Source organism: Engystomops pustulosus, chromosome 7 (genome assembly GCF_040894005.1).
Source record: "Engystomops pustulosus chromosome 7, aEngPut4.maternal, whole genome shotgun sequence".
Lineage (NCBI taxonomy): Eukaryota > Metazoa > Chordata > Amphibia > Anura > Leptodactylidae > Engystomops > Engystomops pustulosus.
Genome location: NC_092417.1, coordinates 68,701,418 through 68,722,481, shown reverse-complemented (window position 1 = coordinate 68,722,481; position 21,064 = coordinate 68,701,418). Strand labels below are relative to the sequence as shown.

General features: G+C 40.7%; 2 protein-coding genes across 2 annotated transcripts; both read right to left on the bottom strand.

The window, feature by feature from the left end:
- Positions 1-224: 224 nt before the first annotated feature.
- Positions 225-5,629, bottom strand: SERPINA10 (serpin family A member 10). Its single transcript, XM_072116276.1, has 5 exons — positions 5,405-5,629; positions 3,319-3,994; positions 2,391-2,664; positions 1,318-1,465; positions 225-949 (listed from the first exon to the last, which is right to left on the bottom strand). Exons 2-5 carry the CDS (start codon positions 3,983-3,985, stop codon positions 755-757), a joined length of 1,284 nt encoding a protein of 427 aa, XP_071972377.1. The 5' UTR covers positions 3,986-3,994; positions 5,405-5,629; the 3' UTR covers positions 225-754.
- A 3,242-nt stretch (positions 5,630-8,871) lies between these two features.
- Positions 8,872-18,284, bottom strand: LOC140069961 (serine protease inhibitor A6-like). Its single transcript, XM_072116277.1, has 5 exons — positions 18,161-18,284; positions 16,961-17,570; positions 10,194-10,464; positions 9,971-10,118; positions 8,872-9,119 (listed from the first exon to the last, which is right to left on the bottom strand). Exons 2-5 carry the CDS (start codon positions 17,565-17,567, stop codon positions 8,928-8,930), a joined length of 1,218 nt encoding a protein of 405 aa, XP_071972378.1. The 5' UTR covers positions 17,568-17,570; positions 18,161-18,284; the 3' UTR covers positions 8,872-8,927.
- Between the last annotated feature and the right edge of the window lie 2,780 nt (positions 18,285-21,064).

The window sequence follows — 21,064 nt, the reverse complement described above, 5'->3', positions numbered from 1 at the left end:
TAAACATGCTAGTAAAATATGAAAAAAAATAAATAAAAACCAAAGCAAATGCATTATTGATTGGCACAATAACAATATAATGTTATGCAGCTATACAGGGTATTTTTTACTGCATGAATGCCTTAAAGAACTAAAATGTTTTTGTTTATCTGCCATTCCAAAAATGTGTATGTTAAGCAAATAATAGACTTATGTAGCCCAAAATGGAACCATTGAAAGATACATATCTTACCACACAAAACACATTTTATTAGAGAGGAATAATATAATCAGATGAATCAATAGGAAAGAGGCCCCTGCTTGCAAGAGCTTACAGTTTATGGTTCTCCAAATGCAGACTACACAGGCCATTATAGCTCTGGCTTTGTACAGGAGTACACTGAGGTCTATAGTGGGCAGCCTCCAAACTTGCGCTGGAAAGTCTGTATATTCCTTATTGATGGACCTCATTGCTGCTCTCCCCTGCCCCCTGTTTATAATAGGATTTAACTTTTAAATTGTGTCGTGAGCCCAAGCCCTAACATGTATTACTAAAAAGATGGTGAACTCTGTTGGACCTGAGCGGGGAAGGGTAAGTAAATGTATCCCAATGTGTTTTAAATTGCTGGAGTACTGCTTCAGTTTTCTATTAGATGTGTTAGAGCAGTAGAACAATCGGTTACATACATGTTAGGTGGTATCATTTGGGGAGGACAAGCTTTACATGGGGCTTCCTATTAGTCCTTCCCTATGTGCGGGGTTGCTGGTTCCGTGCCTAATGAGCTATGGTGGGATTGATAATTCTTCCAATAAACAGCAGAGATTTGTAGTTTTCATTGAAGATCATGAAGATGAAGGGGTGGTTCACACGGACTGTGTGGGGCATGGCAAAGCCGACAATTTCAGACGCAGTAATGGCTGAAGCTTCAGCTCCAATTTCATCTATATCGATTAAAGCTTGCTGTGTGATCTGGACAACAAAATCAATAAATGAAAATTTATCTTATTGCAATTTTGGGCAATTACAGCAGTGTAGACTCCTCAAACTACAGATCAATCAATATATAGGCTTCCCCCAACAAGAGGGTGTTGAGATACTTATTGCTGCAAAGATATAATTTAATGAGACACATTGACATAATGGGGCCATTGGTGTATATATTCTGTGCTAGCATTATTCTAAGGAACCCACCCAACATCTGTACAAGAAGAATTTAAAGTTACCTGCAAACATGTCTGACAGATTTAGGGTTCCTGTGTTGACCTATTACAGTGACCTTAGAGTCATCTCATATGAACCAGTGAACTTAGCATATGAGTCTACTGTATGATATTTACCTCAAAAAGTCTTAAATTCCTTTCCTCAGTCATGCCGGTAAAATTTGCTTTCCCAGTGAACACATCCTTAATGCCCAACGCTTCTAGGAATGCTTTTAGCTTGTACTTCTGGTCAAGTCGGAATTTCGGAAAAAACACATCAGTTTTCCTGGCAGAAAATAAGAAATAGATGAAAAATATAGTAACCAGCCAATCAGTCGTGATGCATTGTGTGGAATATAACCCCCGATAGACTATCTGCATTAGCTACAGTATATTCTAGAGAATATCTAGGTGTCCTAGATTCAATATTGAAGTTGTACATTAAGTTAAACTGAAGTATTCTTACATTAAGGTAGCAGAGATATAGATGGATTGGAGACCGCCAATAACTGACATATGGATTAATCCCATAATTCCCAGGGATTTAGGTACCATTCATCTCTGTAACAGCCCCTTCCACACTTGCATTTTTCACGCGCGTGTTCTGCGCATGATTTGACGAGCAGAACTTGCATTGCACTCTGACTCATTGGAATCAATGGGCTTTCTCACAATTGCATTTTTTTTTCACGCACACACGCGCATTTTTTTAACGCGCGTTTAAATCTCGACATGCTCTACTTTTGCAAGTCCCGCACGTGAATAAGTCTATGGAGGCGCATCAAAAACGCATTGCACTCAATGCATTGCAAGTGCAATGCGTTTTTCACGCATCAATTGCCATAGAAAAGATAGAGCTCAGTCCATTATCTGCACGTGAAAAACGCATTGAAATTGCATTGAAAACGCGCATGAAAAACTGAGACACTGAACAAACTCTGACTGAAAACTGATTGAACTCTAATGCAAAATGTCAGTTTTTCACTGACCAAACCCTGATCAAACTCTGACATGATCTGCAACGCAAGTGTGGAAGGGGCCTTACAGAGTCACATTGGTCAGGCATTCCCCTTTTATATATTTTTGATCTGTATAGTTTATGAGGCTGTCCCGTGTACAGAGGTACTTGCATTTATTAGCAAAAATTAGTCTTGAGGTTATGGGTTGCTAACCATGACCTGACCAGTTCTTACGAGTGGCATGTTCCATACCTGATCTTAATTCTTTCTAGCCATGAGGCAACAAGCTGCATTGATAATCTGTCTTCTAATGCCTCCAAGTCGCCTCCTTTCTCTGGCATGATGACCAGCATGTGAGCGCCTCCTCTGTATGGGAGGTTCAGCACTGTGCAGGACAGCATCTTGTCAATCATTGAGCCAACTTTATCCGATTTGTACATCATTGGCACTTTAACTGCTTTATATTTGTTGACAAAAAAGGACTCGTCTATTGTGGAATCTGGGTTGAAGGGAATTTGCCATTTACCTTAAAAATAAAATGAATTCATATTAAAATACAATCACCAAAGTAATAAAAATCTCAATATCTCAAAGGCAATCAGTCAACAGTTTTGATTAAGTATTGAGTAGCAGTCTTGGAGAGCTTTGTAATTAAACCATTGTTGTTAGTAGCAGCAGGACTGTAATATGATACATGGAATTGGTGCTCTTGGTTGCAATCTTGTATGAGATCTCTTGACTTAACACAGCCCAACCCCAGACCTTTGAAGAGATACACACCACACACCATAGTGCCCCAAATCCTGCTGCAATCCTAGTCTTGCTGCTACTAACAACGCAAAAATATATCATGTCTCTGCAGATGTGTATGGTCAAACCTGCTGACAGATGCCCTTTTATGAGCTTAACTACCTGTGCCCATATGACGGCAATTTCTAACACTGTGCTATAGTAGCCGAGTGTAAAATCACAAAGCCTGATAAACACCAATGGGATCTCATCTTACATATTAAGATATTTGCTAAAATTATTGGTTCTGTAGATTTAGACATATGGAGAAAAGTGGCGAATATTTTCCATACATGGGAATGGGATTAAAAACATTTAAAAACAGTTTCAAACTGCCCTTATTTGGATCTGGTTGATCTCCTTTAAAAAGGAGACTTCTGTCTTTTATTACCTTTAAATAAAATGTAATCAAGAAGAATCATCTTTGTCTGGGAGTCAATCTCATCTTGAAAATCAGTTACTTTACCCCTTGACTTTTTAATAATAACTTCTTTGATTATGTTCTTGGCCTCTTGGTCATGAAAGTCAAGACTTCTGAACTCTGTATCAAAATATGTCCTGGTCTCATTGATAAACTCATCAATGAGTGGAAATAAATGGTGGACAAATGACGCACTTCCTAGGTCCAGATCATAGCCTTCACTTCTTCTTACTCCCTCTCTGAGTTCTTTCAGCAGATTTGGCAATAGCTTGAGTTGTTTGCTCTTTTTCAAGGCCTCCCAGTTTAGACCAGTTAGGAGCTCATCATAAGTACCTCCGCGACTTCCAGCCATTAATGATGCCAGATTGAAGGAGACACTGAGCGGGGAGAAGAAGATGTTGTTATCATGTTTATCAGCCATTTTTCTATAAAGGTTGAATCCAAAGTTGGTGTTCATTTCTGAGATATCAAATACAGAGAGCCCGGTTGTATCATTTAAAGGAGTTTGATGTTCCTCAACCTTATGAGAGATGTCCTGGTAGTGTTTATCCTTTGACTTGTTTCCTTTGATGCCCGAATGTCCCAGACAAGCCCCAACAAGAAGAGCAGTAACTAGTGCCCATCTTATAGTGGACATTGCTTTGTCCTGAAATATAAGACAAAAATGTGGTTTATTTTCATTGTGTTCAGTGCTTTAGTCATCTTGTGGGCTTACTATTGTCTAGAGTATAACAGAGTTACATATGTCAAGAATTAGGATTGTGTTGTAATTGTGATGAATTATGTTATGGACGTGTTCTCTACATATATACATTATATATATATATATATATATATATATATATATATATATATAAAGAAAATAGAATATAAATGTGTTATTGTACATGGCCATTCACCAAGTTTGACATCTCTTAACCAGTAGCATGTCCTTATTCTTCTGGGATTAATACCCCCCGACCTGCTTGTCTCAGTCCTGCCTCTACTTCTGCTAAATCATTTAAAGGCAATCTACCACCAGGATGAAGGACTGTATTCAAATGAGCTTGAGGGGCTCCAGGCTCCATTAGCACCATTGGAGCCTGGAGCCCCTCAGGCTCATTTGCATACAGCCCTTCATCCTGGTGGTACATTAAATGCCATTTAAATACATTTAATGTTCCAGAGTTCCATGAAGGATTGTTTTGCACTCTCCTCACCTTTGATGTGCTTGGGACCACAATGGATATGTATTTCTCTACTAGTCCTCCAGTTATTTAGCAGAGTTAAAGACAGATGACAATGAAATTACCAGGTTTAAGGCTAGCAGCTCACAATAAGTGTACGTTCACAAGTTGCGTTTTGTGTGCATTAACGCATACATTTTCAAACATTGCATTCACAAAACCCAAGCATTAATATGATGTTAACATAAAGTTAACAAACACATGAATTAACACAATGGGACACATTTACTTACCCGGTCCAGTCGCGATCCCGCGGCGCGTTGTCCGATGCTGATTTGGGTCTGCTGGGATTCACTAGGTCGCGAATTTCTGTCGTGTGAAAGCCGGCGCCGATGCACCACAATCCGATATCGTGCGCCAAAATCCCGGGGCGATTCGGCGCAAATAGCAAATATTCGGGAAACCCGACGAAAGGGCGGCGTTTGTACCCTCAGTAAACGAGCCCCATTGCGTTTTGTAAACACACATGTTGAAAGCAATGTAGTAAGGCAAATCTCTTCTCAGCTGTTGTGATGTATTTGAAAACGCATGCCTCAACGCAAATAAAACGCAATGTGTAACTGCAGCCCGAAGCATAAAGACAAGATAATGGATTAGAGACCCCCTACCTTATGATAGCTTCTATTTAAAATGTGCAGTGATTGGAGTATTTTGGAAGGTAGCACAATTGTCCACTGATCAAGTTATATTGGCAAAAGAGGTCGGTTATATTAAAATAATTTAGACAAATATTTAGTATTTTAGCATCAAAAATCCCCCCCAAACCCACAGCAAATAGTTAATATACATCCCAAAAAAGAAAACTTTCTAAAAACTTTGTAAAATCTCACCTGTTGTCTGACTTGTCAGTTCCCAAATCCCCCAAATCTGAGACTCATGACCAAAGTTCTGTGCCCAGGTCAATATTTGACAATCCAAAGTGTAGATAATCTCGGCTCCTCTTTTGTATTTATTAACCCATGTACACAAATTGATGTTCCAGCAGCTTCCTGTTGTTGTGGAGCCAATATCCAGGTATCCCATATGTTATGTGCCACCACCCACAATGTGATTTATTACAGCATAACATAGTGTGACACAAATACTTACAAAGATTTAAAGACTTAACTTGAAGTTGTTGGGCCCCATTCAAAAATCTGTTCCATTCCCCTCAACTCTCATTTATCATTTCTAGGGCTAGTTCAGGCCAGTGGGCCTTATGCAGAGATCTAGAAAACCACCAGGAATTAATACAGAAAGTGCATTGGAAAGTTGTACAACTTTTTATTATAGAAACAATAACAAATATTTGGTGAAGTTGGAATACCTCTTTAACTGCCAATGAATGATGGATGTTGATCTGGTCACATGACAGCTGAAATTTTTAAAAATGAGGCTATAATAATATAACATAATATGTTCTTTATATATAATATAAAGAACACTTAACAAATGTTTACCTGGAACACTCCATTAAGAAGCCACAGCAGGAAGCTTCTTAAAAGCATGCTCATTTTATTCCTTATGCCTGGCCCATATATAGAGTAAATAGAGATTACAGTAATATCACTGGTAAATGGCCAGTGACTGAAAATCAAAGCAAAACTGCCTAAGGGTGATGCCACACATGGCATTTTTAGTCCATTTTTAAGCATGCGTTTTTGAAAATGCCTCAGTTTTTGTCCATTTTTCCCAAATATCTTAATAGATAAATAGGTTGTAAGCAGCCAAACCTGTCCAAAAACTGTCAAAAACTGATGCGTTTTTAAAACGCATGCATTTTTAAACGGACTGAAAACGCATGCTTAAAAACTGACCTAAAACACGATGTGTGGCATCACCTTTCTTGTCTATGGCAAGCAATCACATAACCAGGAATGTAACTAAAGACCAACAAGCCCCAGGGTAAAGGTTTCGCTTGGGTCCTCTATTCCATTTTTACTCATGAATACACTCCAGTTATTTCAAGTGACGTCTTCTCTGAATGTAATGATCTTCTAAGGGGATGGAAAGATGTCTGCCAACCTCAGCGGACGGAGTAAGGTTGAAGTTGTAAAGTGGCTTGTAGTCCCCTATGACTCATGGGCCTGGTCCCTAATGTGCCTTCTGTAGTTATGCCACTGCACATCACACCTTTTATTTTTCAATAGCCTCACTTAAAATGTGATGATCTTTAATTATCTGGCGCACACCGGATCTGTAAGTGTGCACCATCTATTTTTTGGTGCAGAGTTAACATACGGCATGCGAAACAATTCTGTCAAGTCACTCTATTAAACGTGTAGCCAACTCTGTCAAAGCACTAACACGCCCCCTTAGGTGCACATTTTTCTGTCTTCTCGGCACAGTACAGCCGTGACACAAAACTGGTGAAAACACTCCTTAACCCTTTAAGGACCTCACCCTTTTTTGTTTTTTTATTTTTCACTCCTCACAATCAAAAATCAATATCAATATCTATCAATAACTTTTTTTTTTACACATAAAGAGCTGTGTGATGGCTTGTTTTCTGCGTAACAAATTGCACTTCATAGTGATGGTAGTTATTCTCCATGCCATGTACTTGGAAGTGGGAAAAAAGTTTAAAATGCAGTAAAATTGGTGAAAAAACACATATACAGCGTTTTCTTGTGGGTTTGGAATTTACTGTGCGCCACAAATGATACTACTTTATTCTTTCGGTCGGTGCGATCACGGGGATACCAAATTTGCATAGGTTTTATAATGTTTTCATACATTTACAAAAATTAAAACCTCCTGTACAAAATTATTATTTTTTAATTTTGCCATCTTCTGGCGGTAATAACTTTTTTATACTTTGGTGTACGGAGCTGTGGGTGGTATTTTTTTTGCGACTTTTGATGAAGTTTTCAATGCTACCATTTTTAGGAATGTGCAACCTTTTGATCACTTTTTATTGAATCTTTAATATTTTTCAAAATGGCAAAAAAGTGCCATTTTCGACTTTGGGCGCTATTTTCTGTTACGGAGATAAATGCAGTGAAAAACTGTAATTATATTTTGATAGATCAGGCATTTTCGGATATATCGGCAATACCTAATGTGTTTGTGATTTTTACTGTTTATTTATATTTATATCAGTTCTAGGGTAAGGGGGGTGATTTGAATTTTTAGGTTTTTTTATTATAATTTAAAAAAAAACATTTTTTAATTTTTACTTTTACTATTTTTCAGATTCCCTAGGGTACTTTAACCCTGGGTTGTCTGATCGATCCTATCATATACTGCCATACTACAGTATGGCAGTATATGGGGATTTTCCTCCTCATTCATTAAAGTGTGCTGATTGTAATGAAAGGGTTAAAACGAGACTGTCTCGGGTCTTCGGAAGACCGTCTCGGGTCTTCGTGGGTGTTACCGGTAAGTCTTTGCTGTGATATGCCCGTGAGCCCTCTCCATGCACCCACATGCTATTATATCACAGGTCGTGAAAGGGTTGAATACATGTGCAAGCTCCAAAGATGTTTTTTTTCAGTGCCAAATCAGATGAAGCCAGTTTAATTGATCTGGGCCAATGGGTGTATTTATCACAAGAAAAATCTTGCCTCGCCAGATCCAAATTCTTTCTGAACTTAGTGTATATCCCCTGCAGCCACAGGAAATGACCTGAGACAATCCATTATTGCATCTGTGTAGTCCATATTCAAGGTTAGACTTGCATGCCTGCGGAATAGCCATCTACCATGTCCAAAATGTGTGTTATGTTCTCTCTGGGGCACATTTACTAAAAACAGTACAAACTTCTCTATGTGCAGTTTGCTTGTGCATTGTGCTAAGTGGATTCATAAAGAACATTTAACAATTCATAAATCTGACGCCCCAGATCTTTGACAGAGGCACACACTTCTGTCGGGCTCTGCATGTTAAATGTGGCACCGTAACGCGTATTTCAATGATAAACACAAAGGGTGTGACATGTATGTGGCGTGGACACTTCTTAAATACATATGTAAGCAGTTTGCACATAAAATAATGTGAAAATAAAAGCTGAAAACTGGCGCAAGGTCCTTAGTAAATGTGCCTAAGGATATACATTTACAACATTCATTTATAATCATGCTGTTTTGGAAATGTTGGGGCAGATATGCTGATAGGTTGGTGAAGTTGGTGGTGCGGCCTTCAGATTGGTTGCTCATTATTTTTATCTAAAGCTGTGATCTTTTCGCATTCAAATTGCTTTTAGAAAATGGATTAACCTGATCTATTTCCTCTGTTCTCCAGGGCCCCACAACATACCGATAATGGTTCTCATAAAATAAGAATGAATCAAACACACACAACTGTGCAGGGAGACATGTTATTCTGCGAATCTTAGTCGTTTTACTGGCGATGCATTTTAACATTAAAAAGAATTTAATCTTGTGATGGATCCATGACTCTTCCCATCAGCAGAATTGTCTTCATGCGTTTGCTATAAACAAAGGCGAAAAATGGACGATCAACTTTCAGCTCTAAAGCGAGAGGATGAGTAATACCTTGGATGACCTCAGCTCCACTGGATTCTGTCCCATTCTCAGCAATTCTAATCAGATTCTTCTGGTAAATCTAGGGATAGCAGCAAAGGTCTAGTAAGTGATCAATATATAAACTTCTTGTGAAGTGCAGTATTTTTATTGGATGAAAACTATTGTAGTTATTTGGAACACGTGTGGAAATATCGGGGTAGGTTTTTGTGGGTTTTTTTTTTTCACAGACTTTATGGGGTTTTTACAGACTTTTTTTTTACCTTATGTGCTTTGTGTCCCAAAAAAAGAAACTGAGATGCCAACACTTGATGACTTGTATCATACAGTCCACAAGTTATGTAGTTCAGTGTTGTTATACTGTACGTTTGGCAGGGATTCTATTAGGCCATACCAGAGATAGAAATAGAAAGTGGGTACAGGCAGCTCTGAGGGTATTTCAGAGGACCCCCAAGCTGATCGTCTGATGGCCCGCCCCCCAATTTCTGTTGCATGAAAGCCATCACCGCTGCTCAAAAATCCGATCAAGTGCGAAACAATCCTCTTTTAAATACTTGTCCCAGCAGTGCGAAACCCGAAAACTTCGGAAATATTTAACGAAAGTGCGGTCTGCGGACCCATAGTAAATAAGCCCCAAAGTGTCCTAAGGATTAAAAACACAGAATCTGAACTTTTTGACTAGCGCTGGGCCTACTGATGCGCTGCTGTAGAACCCCAATATGATGGTCAAAAATAACTATAATACTTCTGCCTAAAATAATATTATTACTAAAATACTGTCCGAATGTACAAGAACTACAATAATACTTGTTCCTATTTAAAGTAAGATGTAGCTAATATAATACTAACACTACTAGAGGACAATGCCACACCGATAATTCTTCTATTATATATAGTGGAAGACTAAAACACTATATTGCTCCACCAACTTACACTTGACACTTTTAGTCCCAGTTGTTTTGAGATTCCATATAATTCTGCGGTGTCACTGAATGCTTCTTGAATTCCCATTTTGAGAAGAGCATCCTGCATATTGACTTGTTGCTCCAGAGATATCTTGGGAATGTAGAGATCCAACAAACTGAACATGAAAGAAAGCACATAGTAGTATAATGTGAAGCAGGCAAGTGTGTTGTAATGTGGTTCTGACTCTCACCTTGTCCTCATCTTTATTAAATACCAGTGTATTAGCTGCACAGATATTCCATGTTGCACTTCATCAATGTGACCATATTTTGGTACAATAAGAAGCAGAGCAAGCTGATCAGTGTATGGGACCTCAATTATGATACAATGACGTAAATGGTCCTTGTAGGTTTTGTATTGACCCACTCGATGCATCATTTGAACCTGGACCATTTTTGTCTGGTTCACTTTGAAATGACCATGTTCATTTTCTTGTAAAACAAAGGGACTTTCCCAATTTGCTGGTGAAACAAGAGAAGAGAATTAAATTATTATCTATGATGGAGAAACTGCCTCCAAGGACAAGCTACAAGGTTATTCTACAAAGCAATTTAGCCATAATTGTTAACAAGTGTATATCTGTCAGGTAGCTACTATGACATCACAAGTGTAGGTCTGTCAGGTAACTGCTGTGACATCACAAGTGTACGTCTGTCAGGTAACTGCTGTGACATCACAAGTGTACGTCTGTCAGGTAACTGCTGTGACATCACAAGTGTTTATCTGTCAGGTAGCTACTATGACATCACAAGTGTATATCTGTCAGGAAGCTGCTGTAACATCACAAGTGTTTATTTGTCAGGTAGCTAATATAATAATAATAATAATAATAATAATCTTTATTTATATAGCGCCATCAAATTCCGTAGCGCTTTACAAATCATAGGGGACATATACAACTATATTACATTACAAAGAACAAACAGTCATATGGAACAATAGGAGTGATGGCCCTGCTCACAAGAGCTTACAGACTATGAGGATGAGGGGGTGACACAAGAGGTTGTAAAATGGTCCAGCCATTCTTTATAAGGGAACAATATAAAATAATTTAATAAATAATTTACTAAACAACGATGTTGCTGCTTGAACCAGCCATCAGCCGCCATCTTATTTACAGGGTCCAAGGTGAAAGACTGCAGAGAAGCCTGGAGCTTGGTATATATCAGTTGTTTGCCAGATAACAGATGGGAGATAGGATGGATTAGTAAAGGGAGAGTTGACATTTCATGCAGTTAGCGAGAGTGATAGGCTTGCCTAAAGAGATGGGTTTTAAGAGCACGTTTGAAGCTTTGGAGGGTGGGTATTAGTCTCAGAGTCTGGGGAAGGGCATTCCAGAGAATTGGTGCAACTCGGGAGAAGTCCTGGATACGTGCATGGGAGGTTCGAATTAAGGTAGAGATTAATCTATTGTCACTGGCAGATCGAAGAGCACGGGAAGGGCGATAGACTGAGATGAGAGAAGAGAGGTAGGGAGGTGCAGCATTATTCAGAGCTTTGTGGATGAGGGTTATTATTTTAAAGTGAATACGGAAGGAGACAGGTAGCCAGTGCAGTGATTGGCACAAACTATGACATCATACTATGACATCATAAGTGTTTATCTGTCAGGTAGCTACTATGACATCACAAGTGCTTATCTGTCAGGTAAGCTGCTGGTACATTACAAGTGTTTATCTGTCAGGTAGCTACTATGACATCACAAGTGTATGTCTGTCAGGTAACTGCAGTGGCATCACAAGTGTTTATCTGTCAAGTAGCTACTATGACATCACAAGTGACTCGAGCCACTAAGACGAAGGACCCTCAACAAGTTCAACTACACAGATGCAGGTCCCTTTAGGGAACTCTCTAGCAAACGACGGACACGAAGAGGACGGCCGAAAAGAAACAAGAGAAAAAGGGAAGAACAAGAAACGCAAACAGGTCTCCTGGAAGTAAATCAAGACGAAAACCTGATTACGAACTTATCACATCTGGAATTAGAGGATACACATATATCCGTTCTGAAAAAGGGACTGAATTATTGTCTAACGGACAGTTTCAATGGTGTGGACTTTGAGATTGACTTATTCAAGGGCACTAGGAAGATAGCATTAAAAAAAATGTTTGCACAAAAAAATGATAATCAACCAGATAGGCCACCTAAATTAGCTGAGATCCCGACACGAATAGGCCCTTTAGGATTTTTTATAGAACAAGAGTTAACAGAGATAGAAAAAGAGTGTTTATTATTTCTGGCAGATGAAGAAACCGATGAGTCCACAGATGTGACAGGTCAGCATTTTAGAGGATGCTTGTCCTCCAAATTCACCCCCCAGACCCAACCTAGCAGTACTGTCGAGACCTTCAAAAGACAGGTTTTAAAAGATGTAAAAGCATTAATATATAAGCAAGATGAGCCAAACCTAACAAAAGAAGAGTGGTTAGCCTTGAAATCATTGAAGAAAGAAGAAAATTTAATAATAAAGCAGGCAGACAAAGGGTGCGGTATCGTCCTCCTGACCAAGGAATATTACAGACAGGAAGCTATGCGACTACTTGGGGATACACAAACATATGAAAAACTCACTGGGGACCCCACGCAGAAATATGTGTCCCAATTGAGGACTTTTCTAAGGGAAAGTGTAGAAAAAGGACTATTGTCCACAAAAACAGCAGATAAATTACTACCACTACATTCAAAAAAACCTAATTGGTACTTTGTCCCTAAGATTCACAAGAACGAACATGCTCCACCAGGCCGCCCTATAGTGGCCGCTATAGGATCAGTCACAGAACCACTATCACAGTACATAGACTGGCTCCTAAGACCTGCCTTGCACAACATTCCATCTTATATCAAGGACACTAACCATTTTCTCGATATAGTACATCAACTGCCATGGCAAATGGATTACCGACTAATGTCAATAGACGTTGAAAGCTTATACACCCGTATCCCACATGATATAGGGATACAAGCGATTGAAACTCTACTCACACGAGCAGGAAAACACATGGACTACATCAGGTTCATTTGTGATGCCTTATTTTTTATCCTAACGCACAATGCCTTTCTACACGATAATGTCTGGTATGGCCAGAGAGAGGGTACGGCAATGGGGACCCCTGTCTCCTGCACGCATGCCAACCTCTTTCTGGCCATATTTGAGGACAGGTACATATTTTCTGAAGGGAACCCCTACCTTAAACATCTACAGGTCTATAAACGATATGTGGACGATGTGTTCATCGTGTGGACAGGCTCTGATGAGCAATTTCAAAACATGGTAAATCACCTCAACACACGAAATACTATGAACATGCACTTCACATACAATATAGGGGGTAATTGTCTTGAATTTTTAGATGTCCTGGTAAAACATAGTAAACTGGAGACTCGTGTCTTCAGAAAGAAAACAGCAAAGAATGCCCTCCTCCACTACCACAGCTATCACCCACACCACGTGAAGAAAGCCGTGCCCTACGGCCAGTTCGTCAGAGTATCACGCATCAATAATACAGAAGAGGGCTTCTTAACACAGGCACAAGAAGTTAAGATTAGACTCCTAAATAGGGGTTATCCAGAATTCCTCATAGAGGAAGCTTTTCAGAGGGCAAAGAAGTCCAGAAAATCCGTACAGGGTAAATCTAAAACTTTGAACAGAAATAGGTCCAGTATACATAATGAGAGGTTCGTCTTTTCCATTAATTTTACACCTCAAGCTGAAATAATTAAATCAGCCATTAAATCCAACTGGCACATAATAGAAGCCGATAGAGAACTCAATGAAATAGCGGCCAGAGGACCCTTAATAACCTTCCGTAGAGGTAGAACAATAAAATCTGAACTGGTTCATAGCAGTTTTAACCCTACTGTTGACAATTGGTTAGAGAGCTCAGCACCAAAAGGGAATTACCCATGTGGGAACTGTAACCACTGTCCACAATTTGACAGAAACAAAGAGGTCAAATGTGGAGACCAAAGAATCAAGATTAACCAACTCATAACATGCAAAACTGATTTTGTGGTATATGTAATATTCTGCACATGTGCCAGATTCTATATAGGAAAAACTATAAGAAAACTTAATGTCCGCTTCACTGAACATCTCCGATCCCTCAGAATAGGCCATGGGGTCCCTAGATTGATTGAACACGTTAGAACGCACCACAACTCCGATCCCAGGTCATTAAAATTTGCTGGTATTGAACGGGTCCCTATCCCACGAGGAGGCGGTGATAGACAGCGCCTACTGCTGCAAAAAGAAGGGAGATGGATTTCACAGACAGGGGCCCTAGGACCAATAGGGCTAAATGATAGAATAGACATGAGTGTCTTCCTTTAATATATGCCATCCAAACAGTCCACTTCTTATCGAGCTATGACACCTTAAAAGTTGATGTAACTCCTCTTAAAATATCCATTTATAATCAATTGAATATAGTTGCATTTTGTATAGGTTCTGCCAATGGGATGTCTCACAGAAAAATACTTATATTGTAGAGACGCTATCCCATGTTTTTTTGTGTCACTGCTATATTAGCGGCACTTTTAACCTTTCACAAATGGCCACAACTTCCCTATAACATCCGCCCCACTTTTGCCTTTACCTGCCTCTACAGCGTCTGGATCTTATTCTAAACAGTAGGAACCAGCGAATATGCAAATAACCGCGCTCTAGTACCACATCGGCTATCGCAATACTGGCGTCACCCCTCCGGAGTGCACCCCGCATGGGGAATGTTCCCATGGCATGCCAAGCCCCCGTAAGTGCTGCTGGGCGGCGTCCGCCTCCGAGCCGGCGCCATCTTGGGGTTGGCGCCATCCACCCCGCTTGGTGTGCATTTCCAGCGAGGAGACTACCGGAACACGATTAGCCTGAGGTGAGTACGTATATACATGCGTGTATTTCTCTTCACAAGACGCTTTAAGGCCATACATATGTTATTAAACATAGGAACCGAACGGTTCCATGAGCACCAATAGGATGCTCGCAATGGATGGGGGCGGATACCCCGGGAGGTTTAAAAGGCCATAAGCCTACAATTGTTTGAACAGGCAAGTCAGACGAAGCGCTGCGGCGCGAAACAGCTGTCACTTTGTTGTATCGTGAGTCCCTACGTCCATCCCTCCCTATGTCTTGATTTTTTGGAGATGTCGTTTCTCTTGTGAGTATATCTCAATAAACCGGAATGAAATAAGAAGTTTCTGGGTGAGTGCCATTCTACTGTTTCTTATATCCACTACAAGTGTATGTCTGTCAGGTAGCTGCTGTAACATCACAAGTGTTTATTTGTCAGGTAGCTACTATGACATCATAAGTGTTTATCTGTCAGGTAGCTACTATGACATCACAAGTGTTTATTTGTCAGGTAGCTACTATGACATCACAAGTGTTTATTTGTCAGGTAGCTACTATGAGATCACAAGTGTTTATTTGTCAGGTAGCTACTATGAGATCACAAGTGTTTATTTGTCAGGTAGCTACTGTCACGGGTGGTCCCGCGACCCATATCACGGGTCGCGGGCTCACCCGTGCTGCCCAGCCCCCGCCAGCGCGCCGCCAGCGCGTCTCACCTGGCCCGGCTCCCGGCTCGCTTCCCTCCGCGGTCCGCGCTCGTCTCCGACTGCTAGGGCGCGCGCGGCTCCTTTTAAAGATTTAAAGGGCCAGTGCGCCATTAATTGGCGCTGGCCATATTGCCCAAATTTATATAAGCCTGCCTCTTCCTGCAAGCCCTGCCGGATCTTTGTGCCTCACAGCCTGAGAGAAAGCTTTACTGCGATTAGCCTGCGTTCCTGTGTCTCCTGCATTCCTGTGTCCCTCCGTGTTCCTGTGTTACCTGAGCTCCTCCGTGTTCCCATGTACCAGTGTCCCTCCGTGCTGCTGTTCTGTGTTCCCGTACCCCTCTGCTTGGACCTCCTGTTGCTGACCCCGGATTGAACCCTGACGTTGCATCTCTGCCGCCTGCCCTGACCCTGTGCCTGGACTTTGACCACGAGATTGATTGCCGTTCTTGTTTATTTGTCAGGTAGCTACTATGACATCACAAGTGTTTATCTGTCAGGTAGCTACTATGACATCACAAGTGTTTATTTGTGAGGTAGCTACTATGACATCATAAGTGTTTATCTGTCAGGTAGCTGCTGTAACATCACAAGTGTTTATTTGTGAGGTAGTTACTATGACATCATAAGTGTTTATCTGTCAGGTAGCTGCTGTAACATCACAAGTGTTTATTTGTCAGATAGCTACTATGACATCATAAGTGTATATCTGTCAGGAAGCTGCTATAACATCACAAGAGTTTATTTGTCAGGTAGCTACTATGACATCAAAAGTGTATATCTGTCAGGAAGCTGCTATAACATCACAAGTGTTTATTTGTCAGATAGCTACTATGACATCATAAGTGTATATCTGTCAGGAAGCTGCTATAACATCAGAAGAGTTTATTTGTCAGGTAGCTACTATGACATCATAAGTGTTTATCTGTCAGGTAGCTGCTGTGACATCACAGGTGTTTATCTGTCAGGTAAGCTGCTGTAACATCACAAGTGTTTATTTGTCAGGTAGCTGTTGTGACATCATAAGTGTTTACCTGTAAGGTAGCTCCTGTGACATCACAAGTGTATATCTGTCAGGTAGCTGCTGTGACATCAGAAGTGTGTATTTGTCAGGTAGCTGCTGTGACATCACAAATTTTTATCTGTCAGGTAGTTGCTGTGACATCACAAGTGTATATCTGTCAGGTAGCTTCTCTGACATCACAAATGTTTATCTGTCAGGTAGCTTCTGTGACATCACCAGTGTTTATCTGTCAGGTAGCTTCTGTGACATCACAAGTGTTTATCTGTCAGGTAGCTGCTGTGACATCACAAGTGTTTATCTGTCAGGTAGCTGCTGTGACATCACAAGTGTATATCTGTCAGGTAGCTGCTGTGACATCACAAATGTTTATCTGATTACTTACCATTAAAGGTTACATAGTCTAGCATAACCATCACTGTTTGGTCATCTAGGTTGTCGACTAAGTCTTCTATTTTACCATCTGTTCGGCCACTGACTTGTTCGTTGATTTTTCGTCCAGCCTTTTGTGGCTCTGCAAATGAAACGCTCTGTACTGAGGCATTGTAGTAACTGGCCACGTCCTGCTGGTACTGGGTTTCAGGTTGGTTGGATTCTTCTAGGAAGAGCCAGTTGGAAAATTTTAATTCCACATTTCCTTCTTTTGTTCTTAGTTTTTTAAGAAAGTTTTTAAAATCATCCTTCAGGGTTTTGTCACCTTGGGCGGTGTTTATGCACATAGCGCTCAAAATCTGTTGTCGAGTTAAGGATCTTGCCCCGAGACCCAACATGGCAAGGGAGGTATAGATGCTTAATGGTGAGAGGAAGAGGTTGGGTGGAGATTGTGTTGTTTTGGAAAATAAGAATTTAAAAAGTGAGACGGCAAAATTCATATTGGCTTTGGATAAGTGGGCGCCATCCCATTGACAACCACAATCATCTTTCTTCAGTTTGTCATCTTTCAAGCCGATAGTCAGGGAGATGAAGAACAGGAGCAGTAGAGGCAACTGCATTATCTGTCAGACACATACAATATATGACTACAATGCTGGAGGGTTTGACATGGGTTTAAAGGATGAAATAATATGAAGAGCATTAACTACGGAGCATACAATGAAGTGAGGGACACATTACTTCATATATCTTACAGTCCCGATTTCCTTCTCTGTACAGACACATACGGGGAAAGCTGTCAATATCAGGGTGTGGGAAAAGTAAACTCTCTCTTTTCACAATACGGAGGAAGCCGTCACAACTTCCGGCACAAGTATTGATCTCCCCTTTGCCATAGAGTATATATCATACATATACATCTACTTCAATCTATGCTAGTTAATTAATTCACTACAATTCTCCCCTCCCATCTTACTAAGCCCAGCCCCTGACACAGCCAAATGCCCAAAAGCAGATCTGTGCCAAAACTTGCCAAAATTGGCAAAAATATATTCATATCCCTGTCTAAGTGTTAAAGTTGTTTGATTTGTGTCTTGTCAGGATGTACCCGTAACTGTTGACTCCCATCAAATAAATCTATTTTTTTTTGGTCAAAAATAATTAAAACTAAAAATGAACACAATAAAAACAGCAGATAAAACAAATCCCTTACCGTTCCTTTCGTGTCTATGTCTTCAGAAAATAAGGAATCTCATTAACTTTTGATATTTATGTAATTGGAAATGTAGCTTTCTTATCTGATTTATGGCGATGTCATGATGACCTGACCCCCCAGGTAAAATGTTATCATGGCTGGGGGTTAATAAGTAACACCTAAAGTCATATTGAAGGGATATTTCAGGATGTCTGATAGATGGCTGGAATCCTTACTAATAATCATGTAAAGTCTCTTTCCTTGTACCTTTTAAAATCACCTATTCTCTTGGTCACCTTTATCACCTTTTCTCTTTACAAGAGATATATTATTGTACCTTTTCTTGTACACACTTTTATTCCTTAGTAAATATATAAAATATATAAATATATGTAAATATATAAAATAAGTATGTTGCCATCAAGTAAGCCCCCTTAAAGAGTTTTTTATGAGGTTGTCACTCTGTCTTGGCTCATTAAGGGTGCGTTCACACGTGGCAGTAACGCATTCGTTAACAATGCGTTTACAAAACGCATGAGGTAGCTCACATGTTAACGCAGCATTAACACACAATCAACTGCGTTAACAAATGCATTTTGTAAATGCATTATTAACAGCTATGTACAGGAAGTCCCCTACTTAAGAACACCCGACTTACAGAAGACCCCTAGTTATAACCGGCCCTCTGGACTTTGGGAATTTAATGTGCTTTAGCCCTAGGCTACAATAAACAGCAATAACAGTTATCACAGGTGTCTGCAATGAAGCTTTATTGTGAATCCTGGTTATGGCAATCCAACATTTTTTAAATCCAAATGTCACAGAGACCAAAAAAATTTGGTCTCGAGTTACAATTATAAAAAATACAGTTTCGACTTACATACAAATTCAACTTAAGAACACACCTACAGAACCAATCCTGTACGTAACCCAGGGACTGCCTTTAATCAGGAAATCTCTACTTGTCAGCTGTTTCGAGTTGTTTGAAAAAGTGTGCGTTACTGCCACGAGGGAAAGCACCCTCAAAGTGATTCCACACATGGCGTTTTTGTTTTTTTGGCGTTTTTCAGCATGTGTTTTCAGTCCATTTAAAAACGCATTCATTTTTAAAACTCATCCGTTTTTGACAGTTTACCATGCGTTTGGCTGCATAGAACCTGTATATCTTAATGCATAGTTTTTAAACGGACTGAAAACACATGCTTAAAACGGACCAAAAACGCCATGTGTGGCATCACTCTTAGGTCTTTATCTCAAGTCCAAATAGCATGCACCTGTCTGCTGCATTAATTAGTTAGTAGAGATGAGCGAGCACTAAAATGCTCGGGTACTCGTTATTCGAGACGAACTTTTCCCGATGCTCGAGTGCTCGTCTCGAATAACGAACCCCATTGAAGTCAATGGGAGACTCGAGCATTTTTCAAGGGGACCAAGGCTCTGCACAGGGAAGCTTGGCCAAACACCTGGGAACCTCAGAAAAGGATGGAAACACCACGGAAATGGACAGGAAACAGCAGGGGCAGCATGCATGGATGCCTCTGAGGCTGCATAATCGCACCATTATGCCAAAATTATGGGCAACAGCATGGCCATGACAGAGTGACAGAATGAAGCTAGATAGCATCTAAAACATGCAATAATTGACCCTGACACTATAGGGGACGGCATGCAGAGGCAGCGGCAGCAGGCTAGAGAGTGGCATGGCGACATACCCTAAATGGACTCAGGCTTCAAACCAATGGGTGGCAGAGAGGAACCAAAGGAGGTGAGCAAGAAGCGCTCAAATAATATCGGTACATGATAAAAGTTTGCCAGTATATTTTGTGGATTACACAGCAGGGTGGCGACAAAGTTAACATGGAAGCCATGAAAACAACCCAAAATTCTGCCTGACACAGCTCGTTTGATAAGGGGACCATGTATGGAGGCAGTGAACTAGTAGTAGATTAAAGGTGCTGCAGTTAAAACTATGTTAGTTGGATCTTGGCATGGAGCTGGCGCTCCGCTGCCAGGCGAGCTTTCGCCAATCCAAGCCCCTGTCTCTAGGCTACTCCCCAAACAGCACTTCTAAGAACCTTTTGTATAAGATCAAGTGTAGTAGCGTTCTTATAAGTTTAGGATATACCGGGTGAGGGGAATGTAAACAGATGCGCAAGAAGCGCTGAAATAATATCGGTAAATGATAAAAGTTTGCAAGTATATTTTGTGGATTACACAGCAGGGTGGCGACAAAGTTAACAAGTTTGATGTGGAATGCCCTGTAATAGCTCTTGGGCGGTGTGCCTTTTATCGCCTAGGCTCAGCAGCTGTCGCTTAGCGACGGCACTGCTGCTGTGCCTAGAGCTACCGACTGATGGCGCCATGCCCACGGATGGTAATTCGGAGGAGGAGGAGGTGGAGGAGGGTTGGGAGGAGGTATAGTAGGCCTTTGAGACCTGGACCGAGGTAGGCCCCGCAATTCTCTGCGTCGGCAGTATATGACCAGCGCCAGGGTCAGACTCTGTCCCAGCCTGCACCAAGTTAAGTGTAGTAGCGTTCTTATAAGTTTGGGATATGGCGGGTGAGGGGAATGTAAACAGATGCGCAAGAAGCGGCTGATGCGCATGGAGCTGGCGCTCCGCTGCCAGGCGAGCTTTCGCCAATCCAAGCCCCTGTCTCTAGGCTACTCCCCAAACAGCACTTCTAAGAACCTTTTGTATAAGATCAAGTGTAGTAGCGTTCTTATAAGTTTAGGATATGCCGGGTGAGGGGAATGTAAACAGATGCGCAAGAAGCGCTGAAATAATATTGGTAAATGATAAAAGTTTGCCAGTATATTTTGTGGATAACACAGCAGGGTGGCGACAAAGTTAACAACTTTGATGTGGAATCCATGAAAACAACCCAAATTTCTGCCTGACACACCTCGTTTGATAAAGGGAC